An 18,957-nucleotide genomic window follows, 5' to 3' on the forward strand; every position below is an offset into this window, starting at 1 on the left:
GATTTTCATACATTCTTCAGGAATCTGGAAATTTTGAGGTAAAATCAAAAATTTATATTTGGCCATTTTAAGAAAAATTATGAAAGAACAAAACATTTAATTTGTATTCGCAACTAAATTCAGTCCAGAGATAGTGTGTTTGCCATTTTTCATCATGTTTGAGTACTGCTAAAATTAGACGAATCAGGAAAGTAAATAAATTTTATTGGAATTAGTGGGGCCAATCATCAGTGTAGCTCAACTTCTAGACATCCTGACTTCATTCTCAGAGTTTATAATAATTAATTAATTTCACAAAAAACACATTTACTTACATTTGACAATACTTTTTATTCACGTATTTATCCAAGTAAGCGATATAAAAAAGAAAACATTAATCAGCTCTAGAATACAAAAATTTGAACAAAATAAAAGCGAAACAAATAGTAACAAAAAAAGGAATTTTTTTAAAAAACGAAAATACGTTCAACCGAACAAAATTACAAACAATTATTCAAAATAACATCATTATTTTCCCACTGTGGAGGCTTAAATTAAAATGGACAATGAACCATTGGTGGCAAACTCAAAAACAAGCCTTGAGCAATATACAATCAGTGATGATAAATTTAGGGCCTACATACATGATGTCGTTGAACAAGGTGAGGTAAGATGGCTGTAAATTAAAACAGGTCAAAATTTTAGGACACACATTCTCTAACTGAAGGTTTGTTTCTCAACAAACAGGTATGAGAATTTGCATAATATCAAAGGATAAGGGGAGGGGGGTTTCAGAGGGCCACTCACATTATGAAATGTATAAAAAGCTCAAGTTTTGTTCATAAGATAGCATCCAAAATACCCGCATCAAATTCACAATTTAAGTAACAAAACTCAATACTCCAATGAAAATGACATCCTCAGTGGAAGCCAAGCATTTATTCTACAAGACTGAGGTTTTTCTATAATTAAATACTCTTTTGAATTCAGCTTTCAGATCGTAACTAGATATGCTTGGAAAGGAAGGAGAGAGGAGGAATAATAATTAAAAATTCTCAAGAGTTTTGCAACCCTTGCGTCTCTTGAAAAATGCATGCGTAGTCAGTTAGAGTTGCAATAATTTTTCAAGTATAAAATTCTGTCGAAATTATAATACTCTTAAGTATTTTTCATGAGCTACAAAACCGTGTAGTAAAAGGCGAGCAGGGTTTTGATATACTCGACAGTATTTATTCACTCTTTGACAATCAGGGCATCTTAATTTACCACTAAGATGAGCTTTAAAATTAATGCAGAATTTTTTACCACTTATCATTACCCTAAACTTTTGTTGAGGACAGGATCTGTCAATTTTTTTGCACAGTATGGAAGATAATCTAACAATTTTTGAGCGTTCAGGATATTCACCTGGCTTGGATTCAAGTTTTTTTTTCAGTTGTCTCGCTAAGGTTCGATAAACTTTATTATTATTTTTATCTCCAGTCTGATCACTCATGAAACCTTCAATTTTATGGGTAGGTTTTCTTTTCTTTAGTTTAAAATTGAAGGCACCGACTGAATTTACTTCAGATTGATTAGAATCAGATACCTCCTCTAGAATGGTTTGAACAGGCATAAAATCCTCTCTACTGAAAGATTCCGGAGATGTACTGTTGCTTTGTGAGTAATGATTCTTAAAAGCACAATTATGAGAGGCGATTTCTGAGACTGTAGCTGTAGAAAAGCTGCAATGGTTGCACTTCAGAGTAACTTCATTAGAACTTCCGCTATTTGAGAAATGGTCAATATTGCTGAAACCATCGAACATGTCATGGCCGTTTGTTGATGATTTTGGGTGATGAAGTATTGGGATCAAGTCAGGTGGACCATTACTAGACAACAAAAATAGAATAAAAAGAGATTAATTATTGACTTAAATACAAATCGATCTTAATTCAATTTATAATGGAAAGGATGAGTTCGCACCTATACCATTGGAACTTAAAGAAATTTTTCAAGTAATTGAAAAACCGAAAAATATTTGGTATTTGTTTCTTATAATGCCACAATTCATGGATCACCAAACATTGGAGAGTTGTACAAAATGAAAAGTTTGTAACTCTAATAAAAAATGAGATAAAATGAGGACACGCAAGTTAAATACTTGAAATGAATACACAACCTTTTTTTCATATACCTTCGAGGAATAGTTTTACACAAACTTACCGAATAGTTTTACCTGTATTCGGCCTGATTGCTGCTTCGAATGATTATTATTATCATTTTAAAATAAAATGATCCATTTTAAAATCAAGATGCTGATTATTAAATTTATCATTTTAACTTTGTTCCGGATCATGTCATTCTCATTAGACCCTTAATTCGTCTCATTAAAATACATTAATGAAAACATACCTGAGATTTATAAAATCTCGTAAGAATGTTCCTGTAAAACAGCAAACCTTGTTTTTTACATCTCTATCTCAATCCTACAAGTCAGTCAGTGATGAAAAAAGCAAAAATGAATAATAATAGGTAGTTGATAAGACTTACCGAGTTAATACTTTCTGACAGCCTGAACTAGAATCTTCTGTTGGGCAATCGTCAAGAGAGGGGCTGAGGTTCAAATTCTTCCAGAAGTGATATCTTTCAGTTATGGGGCTGGAAAAATGAGCAATTTTTTTTTACATTTTTTGTCTATTTTCTATGACACCAAAAGAATGAATAAAAATGATACGTTTTAAATAGCCAAAGAAGAAGGAGAAATTAAATTGGTAGTGAGCAAAAAATAATTTGTTCTTAATGATCTCATTTACTGGGGAAATTTTAATACCTGCTGATTTAATTATTTACAGCATCCCAGAGGTAAATGCAGAGATATAAGTAATCAAACATTCCCACAAAGAAAAAACGAATAATAAAATGTCAATGCAATCTAGAAAAGAAAAGGAACACTCAGCTTGATCAGCAAAAAGAGAATTTCTGACAGCTTTCTAGCCGACCACATAGAAGCTACTGTCTAGTCTGTTCAAAACAAACCATCAAAAAAACAAATAGATTTCCTTTACATAAGGCTTGAACACTTTGATTCTAAAATTATTCCTAAATTAAAATATAAATCTGATTTATACTTAGTACCTGTACGGAAAAATACCTCCTAACAATTATAATTAGACCTTTCATATTTACTTGTTCGGTCACACATTTAAAATTTACTTAGTGTACTCACTAAGAAGATTTTTTTTTCTACCTTCATTATTTAAAAAAATTCAAGATGAGAGATCACAGAGAAGACGAGAATTGTTGAAAATTTTCATAAAAAATTGTGATTCCAGAAGCTGTTCTGTTCTTTTTCCTTCACACCTGATTCACCAATGAGTTCTGCGGGCCTTTACTAGCATCATTTATTAAGCATACACTTATCAGAGAGACTTTATTAAAAAGAATTAGATGTATATTTGAGGACCACAATATGACTTCATTTACTTAAATTAACTTCTTTCTGACAGGACCTACAAAGTCAAATTACACTTAAGACCTTTCTATTTTAAAATTACCTTATTTCAACTCACAATTTTTAGAACCTTACTCCTTCTTTTACAAACGTAACTAATAATGCCCAACATTTGAGAAGACAAAGATTTGGAAATTTGACTTTTGGTTTTTTCCCTCTTCAAAGATAACAGATATCAGAGCTTTTAAGTTAGAATTGTATTTCAGAGGAAGAGTAGACATAAAAGATGTGTTACTAATAGATTAATCATTGCACAATTCAATGAAATATTCACAAAAACCAACAACAAGTAAAAAATAACATGAAGGAAAATAAAATTAATTTTCTTATGAATAATAGACCATGAATAACAGCTTTGATTTATCTCATTTGTTACCAAATTATAGCTACGTGGTCTGCGATGATCTTGATCTTATGCAGCTTGTAAAAGAAGAGAAAGAAAAGAATAATTGTTAGTCATGCAAAAAAGTAAGGGTTAACAAGAGATTATAACAACATTTTAACTGATCAATAAAATGAGTTCTTTATCGAAAGATAGGCAATCTGTAATGGGAAGAAAAATTGCGACTTGATTTAGGTACTTGCGACTTGCAATTTTCTTGTGATGAATTCTAACAAGAGAAACTCCTTCAATTCTTAGATAGGCAACATACAAAACATTCCAAAGCAGTAGTAACAGTTCTGTGGAATCAGAATGTATTGCAACCTATGCTGCCTTTCTGCGAAAAACGCAGTGTGAAAATTCGAATATTTCCAAATTTTCTGTGATAAATAATTTATCTTGGATAGAAGTTATGCATAGTTTTCCTTGAAATTTTCGGATTTTTTAGATAAAATTGCGAACAAAATAGTCTGAAAAGTTGGGAAAAAATATTAAACAATTTCCCAATAAATTCATTATTGATCACAGGAAATTTGGCAACGTCTGAAGGGTCATACGGAGTTTTTCCTCAGCACAGTAGTAAGCTACTTAGGTAATGGCTTTAGATGGATGCCCGCTTTGAACATTATCTAGTAGAATTCTTCTGCATTCATGATTTTGATTTCAGTCATTTCTATGAAACTTTTTCAATTTCCCGGAGATTTCTTTTTCTACCCTTCCCAAGATTTTGAGACAAAAAGCAACTGCAAGATAAATTATTAGAAATAGTTCCAGGACCTTAGTGATGAAAATACTGATCCAGATTATAAAAATAATGACGTTTACATTGTGATTCTTGATATCTAAGTTGTTTAAGGTTTTAATGAGGGGACTTTATTGACTAACTGTAAATTAAAGGATTAAGCGATTGAATCTAGACAAGACAAAAATACTTACTGATGTTGCTGTTGCTGATGGACCATCAACTGTGCTTGATCATCAGCCAGGAAACTACATCGCCCACAAGCTCGTTTGTTATGGACTTTATGAACATGGGTTGCCAGACGCTCGGCACGAGCTGCTTTGTACTCACAGAGACCGCAACTGAAAGGCTTCGTGTGAGTGTTGAGGTGGCGTTTCAAACACCAATTGTCCACACCAGACCATGAGCAGTAACAGCATGTGTAGCGTTTTTCACCGGGTCGTTTCGGTCGCTGAACTTGAAGCTTCGTCTTTTCTAAACCAATGGAAGTGGGTATTGCAAGGCCATTATTCAAAACATGTTGAATGTCTGTGACGGTATGAAGCTGTGACAGCTGAGAGATGGGGATTTGCAAACTTATTTGAGTCGCCTCAGGTTTGGGAAAATACTGGGTTTGCGAACCACTTGATTTTGACACCTGAAAAGACATAAAACCATCCATCAAAAAATGAAATAAGAGGAGGGTTTCAGTGAAAATTGGTCCTGTATATGGTCCTGTAAAAAGTGCACAACTCTGGTTTTTCCTAGACAATTTTTCTGCTAAAAAAAACTCTGCATAGATCTTTGACTTAACTTTCTTAGTTACCTACCTCAAAGATTTTCAATTTCCAAATTGGGCGTACATTTTGAAAAAAAAAAAGCATTTATGTATGTCATTTACATTGATTCAAACCAGCACCATTTTAAGAGATTTTGATAAAGAATTGAGCACAATTCATTCAGTTCTCCTCAAACTGTGTGCCAATTGGTAGATTGACTGGCCGGCATATTGAAAATAACTTATTTAGGTATTCATTTTTTGGCAAGCAATCGATCAGATAAAAAATTATAAATGGTAAAAAACTTTCTGAATAAACTTTATAACTTTAAATCAAGAATACCTATGTTAAATTAAATCATCAATCCCACTTTTAAATTAATGCCTCATAAAAATTCATGAGACCCATGTTGTATAAACTGGACACAATAAACTATAATAGAAAAGTTTATTAATGTTGCTTGCAAATTGCCTACTCGCTAAATTTAAGGAGTTTATGAGTTTCATTGAAGTAGTTATAAAATTACAATTTTGATTGTTTTCTGTTGCTTCCTTTTTGCACCTAGGATTAATGCATAAAATTGTGTTTTACTGGGAGAAAAAATTCTGAAATCATGAGTCAGTTATGAGAAGGGTAGTTAAGGCGGAGGATGGAAAAAATAAATATTTATACACACCTCTCGCCGAATCCTGTTTATATCATATGGATGCTCTCTATGCATACGCAAAAAATGTTTCTTGACATGGTCTGCCCTGTTAAATTGCTTTGTACAAATGTAACACTGGAATGGTTTCTCTTCTTTATGGATATTTTCATGCCGAGTGTACAAGTCTCTTCTGTCTGTTGCATATGGACAAAACGTGCAATTGTACCGTTTCTGAGGGGTCGTTCCGATTGAAACTTCATGATTCTGCATTTTCGACTGTGATGTAACCATTTGATTCACCTCTTGTTTGACCGGTGCAACCATTGTTTGAACAGAGTCTTGTTTGATAAGCTGTGTATGTGGAACCTGCACTGCTTGTACCAGCTGGACAGTTTGAATGGACTGATCTGATGGGTGGGAATTCTGAATTTTTAGCACCGGAGCCTGGACCTCTGTCTTGACGGGTTGCGCCTCAACAGCAGTGGCGTGAATTGTGGGTCCATCGCCTTCCACTTTTTGTTTTAGTCTTTGCAAATACTTGGTCACCTCCTCCAAAACTGGATTCTCTTTCCAAAGGGTCTGCGATGAATCTGTATTCTGCTCTATGCAGACATTATGTTGTCGCGCAAGATGCATGCGTACACAGCGCGCCCAAGCGCTGGCATAGGGGCACTGCAGGCATTGAAATACCCGTAAGTTGGCGTGTGTTCCAAGCCAGTGCTCGGCAATGCGTGACAAAAAGCTGATACTTTCGCATTCATTGCACCGAAACAGTTTTTGGGCAGCGTTGTAACTGGCAATTTTAGAGGTGGTCCAAGGCAGTACCTCATCGCTAAGAACCCATTTGTTCTCCTCCGCCTCAATTGAGGCTTCAAGGAGGCCTGGAGTTGTAATCAGACTTGTGGAAGGAAGGCTACCCTGCATTAGAGCAGCTAGACTAAACGCTTCGATCCCATCAAAATTCTGCATCATACGAAACGTCTCGGTGGATTCCAGGTCGTCCTCACCATAAAACTTTTTCGTTATCTCTTTGAACATGTCTTCGTAGTAGTCCATACCGACCTGAGCCATTTTTGTTTGATGTTCCTGGCTCGATTCTCCAGTCCATACAGTGCTGATTTTTATCTACATCAAAGAAAAAATAAAAACACCGTGAGTACAAATCTATTTAATTAAGGACTATATTTTCATGAAATTTTTGACGTCAACATTATGGAGTCCTAATAATCTGGGATCTAATAAAAAAATAGACTCGATCCACTCAATTATTTGCAATACATCAATTAACTAAAGGAGAGGTATTTTTAGTAAACTTTGACCTAACATAAAAAAAAGAACAGAGAAAATTCATCAAAAATTTAAATATATATGCTGAAAAACCATGATTCCTGAATTTTCAATTTTCCTGATTTTGATTTTGATTATTTCCCGATTGAATTTTTTTCTAAAATAGCATTTGGATGACTAGATGCATAAATTGTGTAGGTATTTGAATCACAGCGTTAAAAATCCCTGAGTAAAGTTTTATTTTTTTCAAGAAAAACTAATCAAAATTTTTCCGTATAGGTACTTTTACGTGAGTAATATTTCGTGTAATGAATAAAGAAAGTCCACATCAAATTACAATAAAATCTGCCAACTAGTTTTCCTTTAAAGAAATAAAACTTGAGAGAAGACCTGCAATGCAGCGATCTAAGATTCGCATTAGTCAATTCTAGCCATCAATTTATCTATCATGAATATCATAAGTTCTCCTATCTCTCATGTGTTGACAAAGTTCCTCTGGATTTAATACGATGATAGGTATCCTGCTCTCCTTCCTACAAAACAGCTTTACTATTGCCTTAAAGTCCGCAACACAAATAACACTCTGGCGTTGCAGTGTTGCATACTCATTCATATGAAGGCGTTTCTTAGCTGTGAACACATGGAATGGGAATTAAGTGGAGACGTCTATGATACTGAGTGGATAAGGTTTGTCTCTGGTGACAAATCATCAGTTTTCTGAAGTCGTAGACTATTGATCGCTATTCTGGGTGTATTGTCTCACAAAAATTTTTTGTAATGATGAAAATGCAAACTTTATACTTACAAATTAAACAACTGTTCGGAGTTTCCTTAAGGCTTTTGAGTGGGAATAACTGAGAAAAATTGCGATCAATGGAACTCAAGCGAAACCAGCATTGCAAAGGATACCTGGAATCATCCACAGGGAAATGAGGATTAGTAAGTTTTTGCACAAAAAGGTCGGAATTTTTAAAGGGAATGAAGGATGGAGATCTGAGGGGTCCGAGGCACATTTTGGAAACTTCCTAGATTTTTTCCCCTGTTATCAGCATATTCTGCATGGATTTGAAGTTATAAAAAACGTTTGTTACTATTCGAAACAATAAAATAGGAGCGAAATTTTTGAAACGCCACAGAGGAGATACATGATTTCACTTTTTGATGAGTGGTAAACTTTTAACTGTGAATGTTTCATGCAATTTATTTTTTTTTTTTAAAAAAAAATAAATATATATATATACCTACATGTATATTTGGTCCATGTTTCATATACATGTTTGAGGCAGAATTGATGAGAACGACTGACCATTTGTAAAAATCAATTGGGCTTTAAATATAATACAGTATGTGGGAACACCATTATATCTACCTACTCACGAGGAATAAAAAAATCTCAAAAAAGACACCAAAAATTTTGTTAAAAAATTAAAACTTCTCAATAACTTTCAGAGTAGAGACGCAAGTGTACACTAAAAAATAACTTCACAATTCCCAATATTGTGCTTTTAAGAAGGGAAAAAGCATCGAGTTGAAAAATGAAAACAATTTCATCCATCTGTTACTTTGACAGTGCCAAAGTGGAGGTTATGAGACAGACGCATTCCAAGGTGCATTTGCACACATAACGCGATAGATCATACAGGAAACCCTCTCTAATTTTTCCCAAAAATTTATATTACCGAACGAAAAGAGTATACTAAAACCAGTCAAGTGACGGAATTCCAAAAACTCACACGGGAAAATTGTTTACATCCGTGCATGTACTTCACAGATGTTTGTCGTGAACCAATTTTTTCCCCGAGACCTAGTTTTTTGGCGCAATTGATACGCTCAATAAAGGCGCAGGCAAAACAAAAATCTTCGAAACAAACAACAGATCTAGGAGTAATCCGACGAGAAAAGGCGCATAAGTAAAGGAATGAGGCGAGAGAGGTCTCGCGTGCAGTCGAAAGGAGCAGTGATAAGAAAACAAACTCACCAGTGACCAGGCAGGCGCTGCGCCAATCAATAACACTTTATTTACACTTTTCGCTGTCTTATCGCAGTCGACACTCGCGGTATGGAACTTCCGAAGGTGCGATCCCGAAAATCGACGGAATTTCGGCGGAAAGCACACTGTTTCCGGGGCACTTAAATGATCCGAGCATTAAAAGAGGACTGAGATGTGTACCGTTCACGAGCACAGGTTCAAGTCAATGTAAGGGGGTGGAGCGCCTTGGTGGGGGTGAAGCTCCGTTGATGAGGGTTGACGGGGTGGCTCGATCGCCGCGTTGCCAGGTTGGTCGTCGTAATTTTTTGTCACCCTTAAACTCTCACCGGCGAGCGTACATCGGCGCGGGTGGGAGGGTGAACCGCTTCAACCCCCCCCCCCTCCTCTTCTTCTCACGGTTGGAATTTAATGATGTTCAAAATCACCGTAAGATATAGTGCGTACGGCTGGATTTTTACGTTGACTAGCTTCACCTAAAAAATCCCGATGTAACTAGCCTCTCAATTATTATTTACTCTTTCAATTTTTTTTTTTTCAACTTAAAAATTTGCGCAAACTAATAAACATAAATTGATAATTTTTTCCCCGATTTTTCCTGTTTTTTTTTCTATATAATTTGATAATTTTCAGCCCTCTTTTCATTTCATCGAGCTCGCTGAAAGCCAAAAACAGCAGAACTTCCACGATTTTTGCTGTTGTGCGTTTCATTATTTCCCATTTCGCTCCATCTTCAAACAATCGAAAATGCAAAAAATTGCGATTACGCGCAAAAATCCGCACATATTGCGGAAGCTCTTACGAGACGGAAAAAATCCATGAAAAACCGTCTTCCAACGGAAGTATGACCCCCATCAATTCGGTCATATTTTTCTCCTCCTTTTCCTTTTAGCGCTCGGTGGAAATTCTGAAGTTCACTGAAATGTTCAGCTTCTCTAGTCCGCGATAAATATGTCATCACTCACAGATAAGGAGTATGGTGATAACAATTTTATCAGCATTCCGATCACAAAGACGAAGCGAGACTTGACCGGAGATTAGTGCGACTTCATGCTTATTGTTAGTAACATTTGCCTGGTGACAAAGGTGTCTATTAAAACACTTGTCAGCATCCCAGCACCTGCGAGACCGTGACGAGTCGCGAGTAGCCGCGAAAAAGAGTGAATAACCGTGGAAAAAGACACGTGACAGAACCTTGCGCTTGATGCGTTGAAAGTAGATTCCTTCAAACCGGAAAAATCAAATTTTACTTAAACCACGACAGAAAGTAATTACAAACTTCAAAGACACAGCTCCCGCCGAATATAAAACATAGATCCGAGAGAACTGGTGTTTTTCAGGAAAAAGTCACGTGACAAAACTTTGTGTTTGGTGCGTTAAAAATAGATTCCCTGGGACCAAACTAGATCAAATTTTACAGGAGCTAATAACAAATCTCAAGTCAGGACTCGTGCGAAATTTTAAAAAATATTAGATCCGAGAAAAACTAGTAATTTTTAAGTAGTAGCCACGAATTGTCACATGACAAAACTTTGTGTTTGATGCGTTAATAAAGTAGATTCCCTGGGACCAAATTAAATCAAATTTTACAGAAACAACGACAGAAACTAATTACAAATCTCAAAGTCAGGGCTCGCCCCAAATTTAAAACCAGGAGGCGAGCGAGAAAAGAAAAAAACCCAGATCAGAGAAAAACTAGTATTTATTTACTTCTATTTTTAAATAGTAGCCACGAGAAAGTCACGTGACAAAACTTCGTGTTTGATGCGTTAAAAGTAGATCCCCTGGGGTCAAATTAAATCAAATTTTACAGAAACTAATAACAAATCTTATAGCCGGGCTCTCGCCAAATTTTAAAAAAAACTAAACCCGAAAAAAATGTATGTAAAAATCATAAGGTGCCATAAGGTTAGGAACGGGCGCGCCGAGCGGTCATCAAAGGACTCTTGGCAACAGCGCGGTCGCGTAGCAACGAAGACGGGGGGAGGGCGAGGCGCGGCGGGGTGGACTCCTGGCATGCAACCCTGTCTGAGTCGAAGAAAAGAAAGAACAAAGTAGCCCTAGAAAAGACAGGAGCCTGCTCGGAGTGATTTCTCTGGGGGAGGGAGAGGGGTGGCTGCACCGCTGTGAAGGTGGCGGTGCAGCGGGTAAATACAATACGCACCCGCGCGGGAGGGGGTGGGGGCAGGTGGGGGTTCCCGTGGAAAAATGCTGCCGCGGGACTGTGGGCGGAAGGGTGAAAGGGTGAAAGGGCGAAAATTAACGGAGCCATTTATTAGCCGTTGGCTAGTTATTATGAGGGAAAGGGTCAAGATTCAAATGCCTCGAGGTTTATTATGTGCCTTTGTGCCGGTGGCTGAGCCGGGAAAACCCCGGTTTCATCTCGGTCGACTCGCGCTACTTGTCGCCGTGCTGAGGAAAAACACCGTGTGAGCATTATTCGAATGTTGCCGGATTTCCTCTCGGAAAATATTTATTTTCGAATCAAAGTATGAATGTTTTACTCTGAAATTTTAAAATACGCTTTAGACCAAATTACGGGGAAATTCTCTGAAAAAGTGGAGGACAAATTGCATTAGCGGAGAGTAAAGTACATATTCTTATGTCAATATTTTATGTCTAATTTTAATAGAGTTTCGACTCTCCAACAAAAGGCAGGAAACGTGATCCACCTTTTTAAGACGAAAGTAAATTTTTCTGCTAGCTGATGAAATTAGGACTCTCTTCCTTTGCCGAGAAATCCCATTAATCCAAAATTTTGTTCAAGTTTTGAACTTATGTACTTGTAACATCCATCTCACTGTCGGATGTACTAAAAAAAAGTCTAGTTGTTCAATTTCATGTTGAATCGCAGACAGCCAAACTGTTCAATTATGTCATTCAAGGGGAAATCGCCCTCTGAACATTCGGATGCCGCTGAGTACCATTTTTAAGAATGGTGTGGATATTTTGTCTCGAAATTTCCATCTCAACTTCGTTCCGATCACAACTTTCTCGCTTGTACTAAAAATAAGTAGTTCTTCGTATGGAATGTAAGCAACATAACTGAAGGGTAAATTTCGAACTATACTACTGATATTGTTGTAAGATTTTATATCCAAGAGATCGTTAGTACTTTATTGAATGAAGAAGAAGATCTGATTAATATTCCGGAGTATTGGAAATTAAAACATTTACTGTCGAAAATACCAAAATTTTCCGGAATGGACTAATACTTTCGGACTTGATGGTTCGATAGATGATAAAAGAACCGAGAAAATCTGTCATATTCATTTTATTTTGCACAACCTACTTCCGACATCTTATGCGCTCCAGAGGGTACGGGCGCGTCAATTCGAATTTCCCGCGCGCAACACCGAGGCGGGAATAAGCGTGCACCCCATTGGTGAATGAACCGACAGACCGCGCGCGCATTTTATGATGCTGTGTCGCTCTCGCCGCGCGCGGCAGGGAAGGGAATACGAGTATCTTCTTAGCAGTGTAAATTATAGAATTATTCTTTTAAACAGATCTAAATTGTTGTTGGACGGATTATTTCGCTGCAAAAATGCATTCATATCTTTTATTTTCAATGTTATTTTACTAGGGTTTTTTTTTTTTTTTTTTTTTTTTATTATTTGTACAAAAGTTATAATATGTACAGAATGTTTTTAGATGTAAGATACATCTTTAAAAAACTTGGGTTTAACTTATAAGATAAACTTATACTAGGTTACACACATTTTTATATGGAGAGAAATACAACCTCTGAAAAATGAGGAGGGAAAAATAAAACAATTTTGCTTCAAAGTAAAAATGTCTTTTTGCTTTGACATGGAATGCGGGTGACCGAACCCGGTCAAATGCCCAAGAGCCCCTGATTGCGTTCGAAGAGCACAAGGAGGCCCGTCAGTTTAAAAGAAGGATAATTTTGAGAACCCCTGAATTCCAAGCTCGTGGGGTTTGCGACGTTTTAATCTTCGGGTGCATTGGTCCTTTTCCAGAAGCGCAAGCGCTTCTGGGTTGGGATGCCTATGCAGCCTAGTTTCGTAAGAGTTGTACATTTTTGTTATGTAGTCCTCTACAGAATCAATGTTGAGGTCGGCGCGAATATCCGCGTTCCTCTCATACCATCTGGCTTTTGAAATGCTTCGTAATATTTTCATTTGTATGACTTCTATCTTTTTTAAATTTGACTTGGCTGCACAGCCCCACAACTGGCAGCCATAACTCCAAACCGGCCTCAACATTGACTTGTAGAGGAGCAGTTTGGTTTCTAGAGATAACTTGGATTTGCGGCCAATCAGCCACTGCATATCATGAAATTTAAGTCTTAATTGCTCGACTTTTTTCTTTATGTGTGCACCCCACTTGAGCCTGGAATCCAGGTGGAGGCCGAGATATCGGGCGACTGTGTCGCGAGGGATTTCAGAGTTTCCTAAGTGAAGAGGAATATGAGTAAATGGCCTGTTGGTAAATACAATTTCTACCGATTTAGACGCATTTAATTTGGTCTTATCTTTGTTTGTCCATTTATTAATCCTGTTTAGGTGGGATTGAGCGTTAAAACGTGCCTCCCTGTAGCTTTTCGACGCTGCTAGCACAAGCGTATCATCGGCATAAACTCCCAGTTTCCCCCCTCTCCCAGACTGCGGGATGTCTGTGGTGAAAAGGGAATAGAGAAGGGGGGAAAGACAGGAACCCTGCGGAACTCCTGCCCTTATTGGTCTGAAACTTGAGGTGGTATTTTCATATCGCACTCTAAATTGTCTACCTGATAAAAATGAAGACAGGAGTTCAACATGGTTACATGGGAGCATTTTGTAGAGTTTTCCGATGAGGCGCTCGTGCCAGACGCGATCAAATGCCTGCGCTACATCAAGAAAAACCGCCACACAGTATTCTCCCTTTTCCAGGGAGTCTTCTATAAATTTAGTTATTCTATGAAGTTGATCAATTGTAGAATGTTTCGCTCGGAAACCAAATTGGGCGTCGATTATTAGATTTTGCTTGCCAACTATCTCGTTCAATCTCTTAATGTACAGTTTTTCAAAGAGTTTGCCGATAACAGGCAACAACGAAATTGGCCTGTAAGATGCAGCCTCTGTAGGAGGTTTGTCTGGTTTTAAGAGGACGAAGATTTCCGCTATCTTCCATTGAGAGGGAATATATTTGCATCTAATGACAGCATTAAAGATTGAGACCAATTTCATTATTGCCCTGTTAGGCAAGTTCTTCAAAATCAGTCCTGAGATTTTATCAAATCCAGGTGCTTTGTTTGCCTTAATTTTACCTTTTATCTCTTTAATGATTTCTGAGGGAGATATGGTTTTTATTTTTATTGGTGGGATTTTTTTGATTTTTCGGGGTTTCAATGTGGACACTTCCCCTTCATTCTGCAAATCTGAGTCAGAACTGACGGTGGAAACATCAGAGTCAGATAGTGTTTCCAGGTCTTCGTGCGGTTGAAAAGCGGCTTCAAAGTGATCAGCTAAAACCTCTGCTTTTTCAGCATCTGTATTTGCCCATGTATTGTCAGGTTTGCTGATTGGGAATTTTAACTGTTTTGGCCTTTTTAAATATTTTGTGGCTGCCCATAAAGAGTAGTTTTTATCTGCTGACGGAGACAAGGAGTTAATAAATTTTTTAAATTTGTAATTTAAAAATTCTTGTGTTCTTTTCTTTACTATTGCATTTAATCTGTTAAATTTTGAATTGTCTTCAGGAAAATGGGTGAAATTTGCTTTTCTTTTGGTTTTTCTTTTTAAACGAATAAGCTTTAGAAGTTCCTTTGGGATAGCGTAAGGTTTTATGTTATTTACAGCTACAGGTGTATTGGCTGCTGCACAGGATCTGATATTTTCCACCAGCAGCTCCGACTCCCTGTCAATATCTTCTGGAGTGAGGACTGGAACGCTGTTGTCAATTAAATTTTCTAGATCTAACCTGAAATTTTTCCAATCTGTTCTTTTAGAGCAAGTTGAGGGGGGACGATTATCAAGGATTGGAGTAGTAAAAATCTCCAGAATGATTTTTGCATGACCTTTTTCCATAGACATTAAGGTATCACATGAGACGTGGTCAATAAGATTTATGTTTTTAAAAACAAAAAAGTCTATTAGATCAGGTTGGTGGCCTGGATTAGTGGGAAAATTTGTCGGTTTTCCGGGGGATATAAAATTCCCGCCAACCAAATTAACTGCTTCTAGGAGTGATACGCCTTTAGGGTTATCTCTCCTGGATCCCCATCGAGGATTTTTAGCGTTCCAATCCCCACCGATCAGATACTTTGGGCCTAATTCCTCCAAAAACTCAGTGTAATCCTCAGTTGAGAGGATGTTACGGGGTGGAGTGTATATTGAGGCTATGTTGAAAGAGTCTAATTCAGTTTGCACGTTTACGATTACAACTTGAAAAGCATTTGTCTCTATCATCTTGATAAGATTGTGAGTAATGTTTTCTTTAATTAAAATGGAAGACCCACCTCTGTGCTTATTTGCTGGATGAAATGAGTTAAACATTTTATATCCAGCAAAATACCTTTTATAATCGGTCCTGGTGAACCAGGTTTCCGATAATAGGGCTATGTCCACATTGAAATCCCTTAGCGTGACATTGAATTCTTCGGCCTTCACCCGGGTCAGTCCGCCGCAATTCCATGCCATAATGTTTAATGACTTGCAATTAGTCTTTGCTCGTAGCTCTTTAACATCATCGAAATTGATTTCTGGATAATTTTCCTGTTGAGACATTAAGAAATTCTGATTAGTCAATGAATCACAATTCAATTTAAAAAAGTCATTCATTTCTTTGTTTATCTTTTCTGGCTAGCTTCAAGTTTACTCACTTTCTCGGTGAGAACTCTGAGCTGAGCATTCAAAGTTTCTATTGTTTGTAATAAGACTCCGATCAGAGCGGCAGAACTGTCTCCTGCGCCCTGTGTTGCCGGATTAGCTGTATTGCCTGATAATGCTTGAGCAAAAGTCCTATCTAGTTTCTTTGGAGGAGCATGAGTTGTTATATTTTTCCCTAGTTTCGGAAAACTTTTTTGATCAGGGGAGTTTTTCTTAGCTTGGAGTTGCTTTTTTCGTGCAACTTGAAATTCTTTCGCGAAGGGACATCCGCGATAACTCGCGGGATGACCGATCGCGCCACAATTTACGCATTTTGGATTTAAGATCCGACCTTTAAAAGGACACTCAGGAGATAAATGTTTGCCTGCGCATTTGACACATCGTGGATTTTTTCTGCAAAAGTTGTGAGTATGCGAAAAACACTGACATCTTCGGCACTGTGGAACTATCTTATTATCTATCTTCATTGGCTCTATTTGAACAATAGTATGAGCAATTGCTTTGATCTTATAGATGTTTTCTATTGATTCTGAATGGTCAAAATCAAGTTGATGAACTGGTATTTTTATGAGTTCGAATTCCTTGATAGGTTTAGCATTTGTAGTTTGATTTTCAGATGTTGTTACCGAAGGGGTAGTTTGAGGGGGGGTAGCAGATTCAGGATCAGTATCCATAGGCATAATTGTTTTTTCATTTTTTTTCTGTTGTTTCTCTACTCTTTTTCTCATGCAAACGGCTGATTTAATTTTGAAATTTTTTGAAAGGAGATCCGAGACAATTTCATCTTCAGGTATGGAGGGGGGGAGACCTTTGCATACAACTTTGATGTTCCGAGTGTTTTTATTGGAGTGAGAATACCATTGTACTTCTCTTTCGTTTAATTTTTCAGAGATTTTTCTGAAAGTTTCGTCGTTAGAGGGATTTACCTTCCAGGTTTCACTACCTAAAAATTTTAAAACATACTCTTCTTTATCAGACGCTTCTTTCAAAAGTCGCTTAATTTCCTGATAATCTTTAATTCCTACCACTTTAATGGGAGGGGGTGGTAGAATTTTTGGGGACCTATCATTAGGATTAGAGGTATTAGACTTATCGCCAGGCTTAGAGTTATTCGACTTATCCTGTGTAGCTTGGACGTCTGCTCCACTTCCAGAGGCGTCTTTGGAGTCCGGGCTGGATTGATCCTGCTTCCTTTTCCTCTTTGTAGTTTTTTTAACTTTCTTTGCCGCCGTCCTTCGTTGGTCTTGATACTCCGGATCTGAATTGTAGTTCGGCCAGTCACCTGATGAAAAATCATCATCCGTTTCCGCATCTAGCAGCAGGGCTCCAAATTTCCCGCCGTTTTGTTGGGGAATTTCCTTGTTGACAGTCACGAATGTCTTCCCCTTATTTTTAGAGCCGCCGGCCACTTGAGGTTGCGACTTATTTAGTTTAAGCTCCTTAATTTCGGCCTGTATTTTATCCATGAGGGCCTTTTGCTCTTGGATAAAATTTTTTGCAAGGATGTTTTCATCGTGCAGTGACTTAACAGCAGAAATCGACTGCAAAATAAACAATTTTGTCTTCTCATTTAGTGCAGGGTCTCCCTTGACACTTTCAGGGTCTGTGGTTAGAATTGTCTCTACCTCCCCTTTATTCGAACCGCCAACGCTGTCCGGAAGGGGTTGTGCGCTAGCTTTAGCATTATTCTCGGGCTTATTTTCCCCTGATGCCCCAGGAGGCGATCTTGGAAGAATCGAACTTTTCTGAAACGGGTTTATATTTTCAGCATTTGGCATCGCTGTAGGTGTAGGTGTTTGAGTTTTCAACGGACTCGCTCTGGGGAGAGCCAGTCTTCCTCGGGCAAGGCACTTTTCACAGCCGACGAACCGACTGTCTTTCCAATAACAAACAACATTGTGTTTGCATATTTGATGCGAACTCGACATAAGATATCACCGCACTTGTTTACGTTTTCGCGCCGTTATGCACGGCATCCGCGCCTTGCGCGCGCTGTCCGACCGCGATGAGTGGACTTCGCCCGTTTACGCACGATTCGAAAGACAAGACGAGAGCACGACCACGACCGCACCGCTCGAATGATCAACACCGAATGATTTTACTAGGGTGGTAACAGAAAGAGTCAGACAAAATTGAAGCTCGAGTAATTAAGGCCTTTTGATTGTGAATCTTGAGTAACATATTCCGTAAGAAATTTTATTCGTCCCGATACCTAATGGAAAATTGATTGCTTGCCGGAAAATTGCCGGATTAACCAAACATCTAGAGTCGTCGTCATAAAATTTTTGATTAATCGACAATAGATCAACAAAACCGACCAAATCTTTCTTTGTAATATGAATATTTTACTTTTTTTTAATTATTTCCCATTATCGTTATTATGACAGATTTTATCCATTTTTTTTTTTTTGCCCTTTTAAGATTATGAAAATTTCGCACTAAAGAGTTTTATAATCTTTTCTGGAACAATTCAAGTAGGAGCGGAAAGTGGAGGCGCCACAAGTAAGCTACGTGTTTTCGTGGTTTCACTGTGATTATGCAAAAAAAAAAAATCGTAATCACTGCAAGATCTAAAAGTCCGCTCTTTAAAAAAAAAAAAAAAAAAAAAAAAAAAAAAAAAAAAAAAAAAAAAAACTCGTTCACTGAAACTCAGGAACGATACAGAGCAGCACTGTCAAGTTAAGAAAAAACTTCGTATGAGCCTTCAAATTAAGAGTTGCCGAATACCCCTGATAAAACAATAATTTTGGAGGAAAACCACGAACATTTTTCTTTGAAATTTTCACATACATTAAATCGAATTTCGAACAAAATTCTCCGAAAAATTTGAAGAAAAATGTCCACAAATAT

At 37.3% G+C, this 18,957-nt stretch overlaps 1 protein-coding gene across 3 annotated transcripts; it reads right to left on the bottom strand.

Moving 5' to 3' along the window:
* Nucleotides 1-309: 309 nt before the first annotated feature.
* chn (zinc finger transcriptional factor charlatan) lies at nucleotides 310-9,638 on the bottom strand. 3 transcript variants are annotated; one of them, XM_019050793.2, is made up of 6 exons: nucleotides 9,266-9,638; nucleotides 8,093-8,196; nucleotides 6,031-7,125; nucleotides 4,791-5,233; nucleotides 2,512-2,619; nucleotides 310-1,850 (listed from the first exon to the last, which is right to left on the bottom strand). In XM_019050793.2, exons 3-6 carry the CDS (start codon nucleotides 7,069-7,071, stop codon nucleotides 1,127-1,129), a joined length of 2,316 nt encoding a protein of 771 aa, XP_018906338.2. In that variant the 5' UTR covers nucleotides 7,072-7,125; nucleotides 8,093-8,196; nucleotides 9,266-9,638; the 3' UTR covers nucleotides 310-1,126. The 3 variants fall into 3 exon arrangements, with proteins under 3 accessions (XP_018906338.2, XP_018906339.2, XP_072157339.1); XM_019050794.2 differs by lacking the exon at nucleotides 9,266-9,638 and adding an exon at nucleotides 9,021-9,242; XM_072301238.1 differs by lacking the exon at nucleotides 9,266-9,638 and adding an exon at nucleotides 8,533-8,942.
* Between the last annotated feature and the right edge of the window lie 9,319 nt (nucleotides 9,639-18,957).

The sequence above is a fragment of the Bemisia tabaci genome, chromosome 6, assembly GCF_918797505.1.
Source record: "Bemisia tabaci chromosome 6, PGI_BMITA_v3".
NCBI classification, from domain to species: domain Eukaryota; kingdom Metazoa; phylum Arthropoda; class Insecta; order Hemiptera; family Aleyrodidae; genus Bemisia; species Bemisia tabaci.

Bases quoted from the DNA above. Each gene is read 5' to 3' on its own strand.
- chn (XM_019050793.2), bottom strand. From the start codon at position 7,071: ATGGCTCAGGTCGGTATGGACTACTACGAAGACATGTTCAAAGAGATA. The intron at 5,234-6,030 runs GTGTGTATAAAT...ATGTCTTTTCAG, and splicing joins TAAACAGGATTCGGCGAGAG to GTGTCAAAATCAAGTGGTTC. The intron at 2,620-4,790 runs GTAAGTATTTTT...TCATTTTTCCAG, and splicing joins CATCAGCAACAGCAACATCA to CCCCATAACTGAAAGATATC.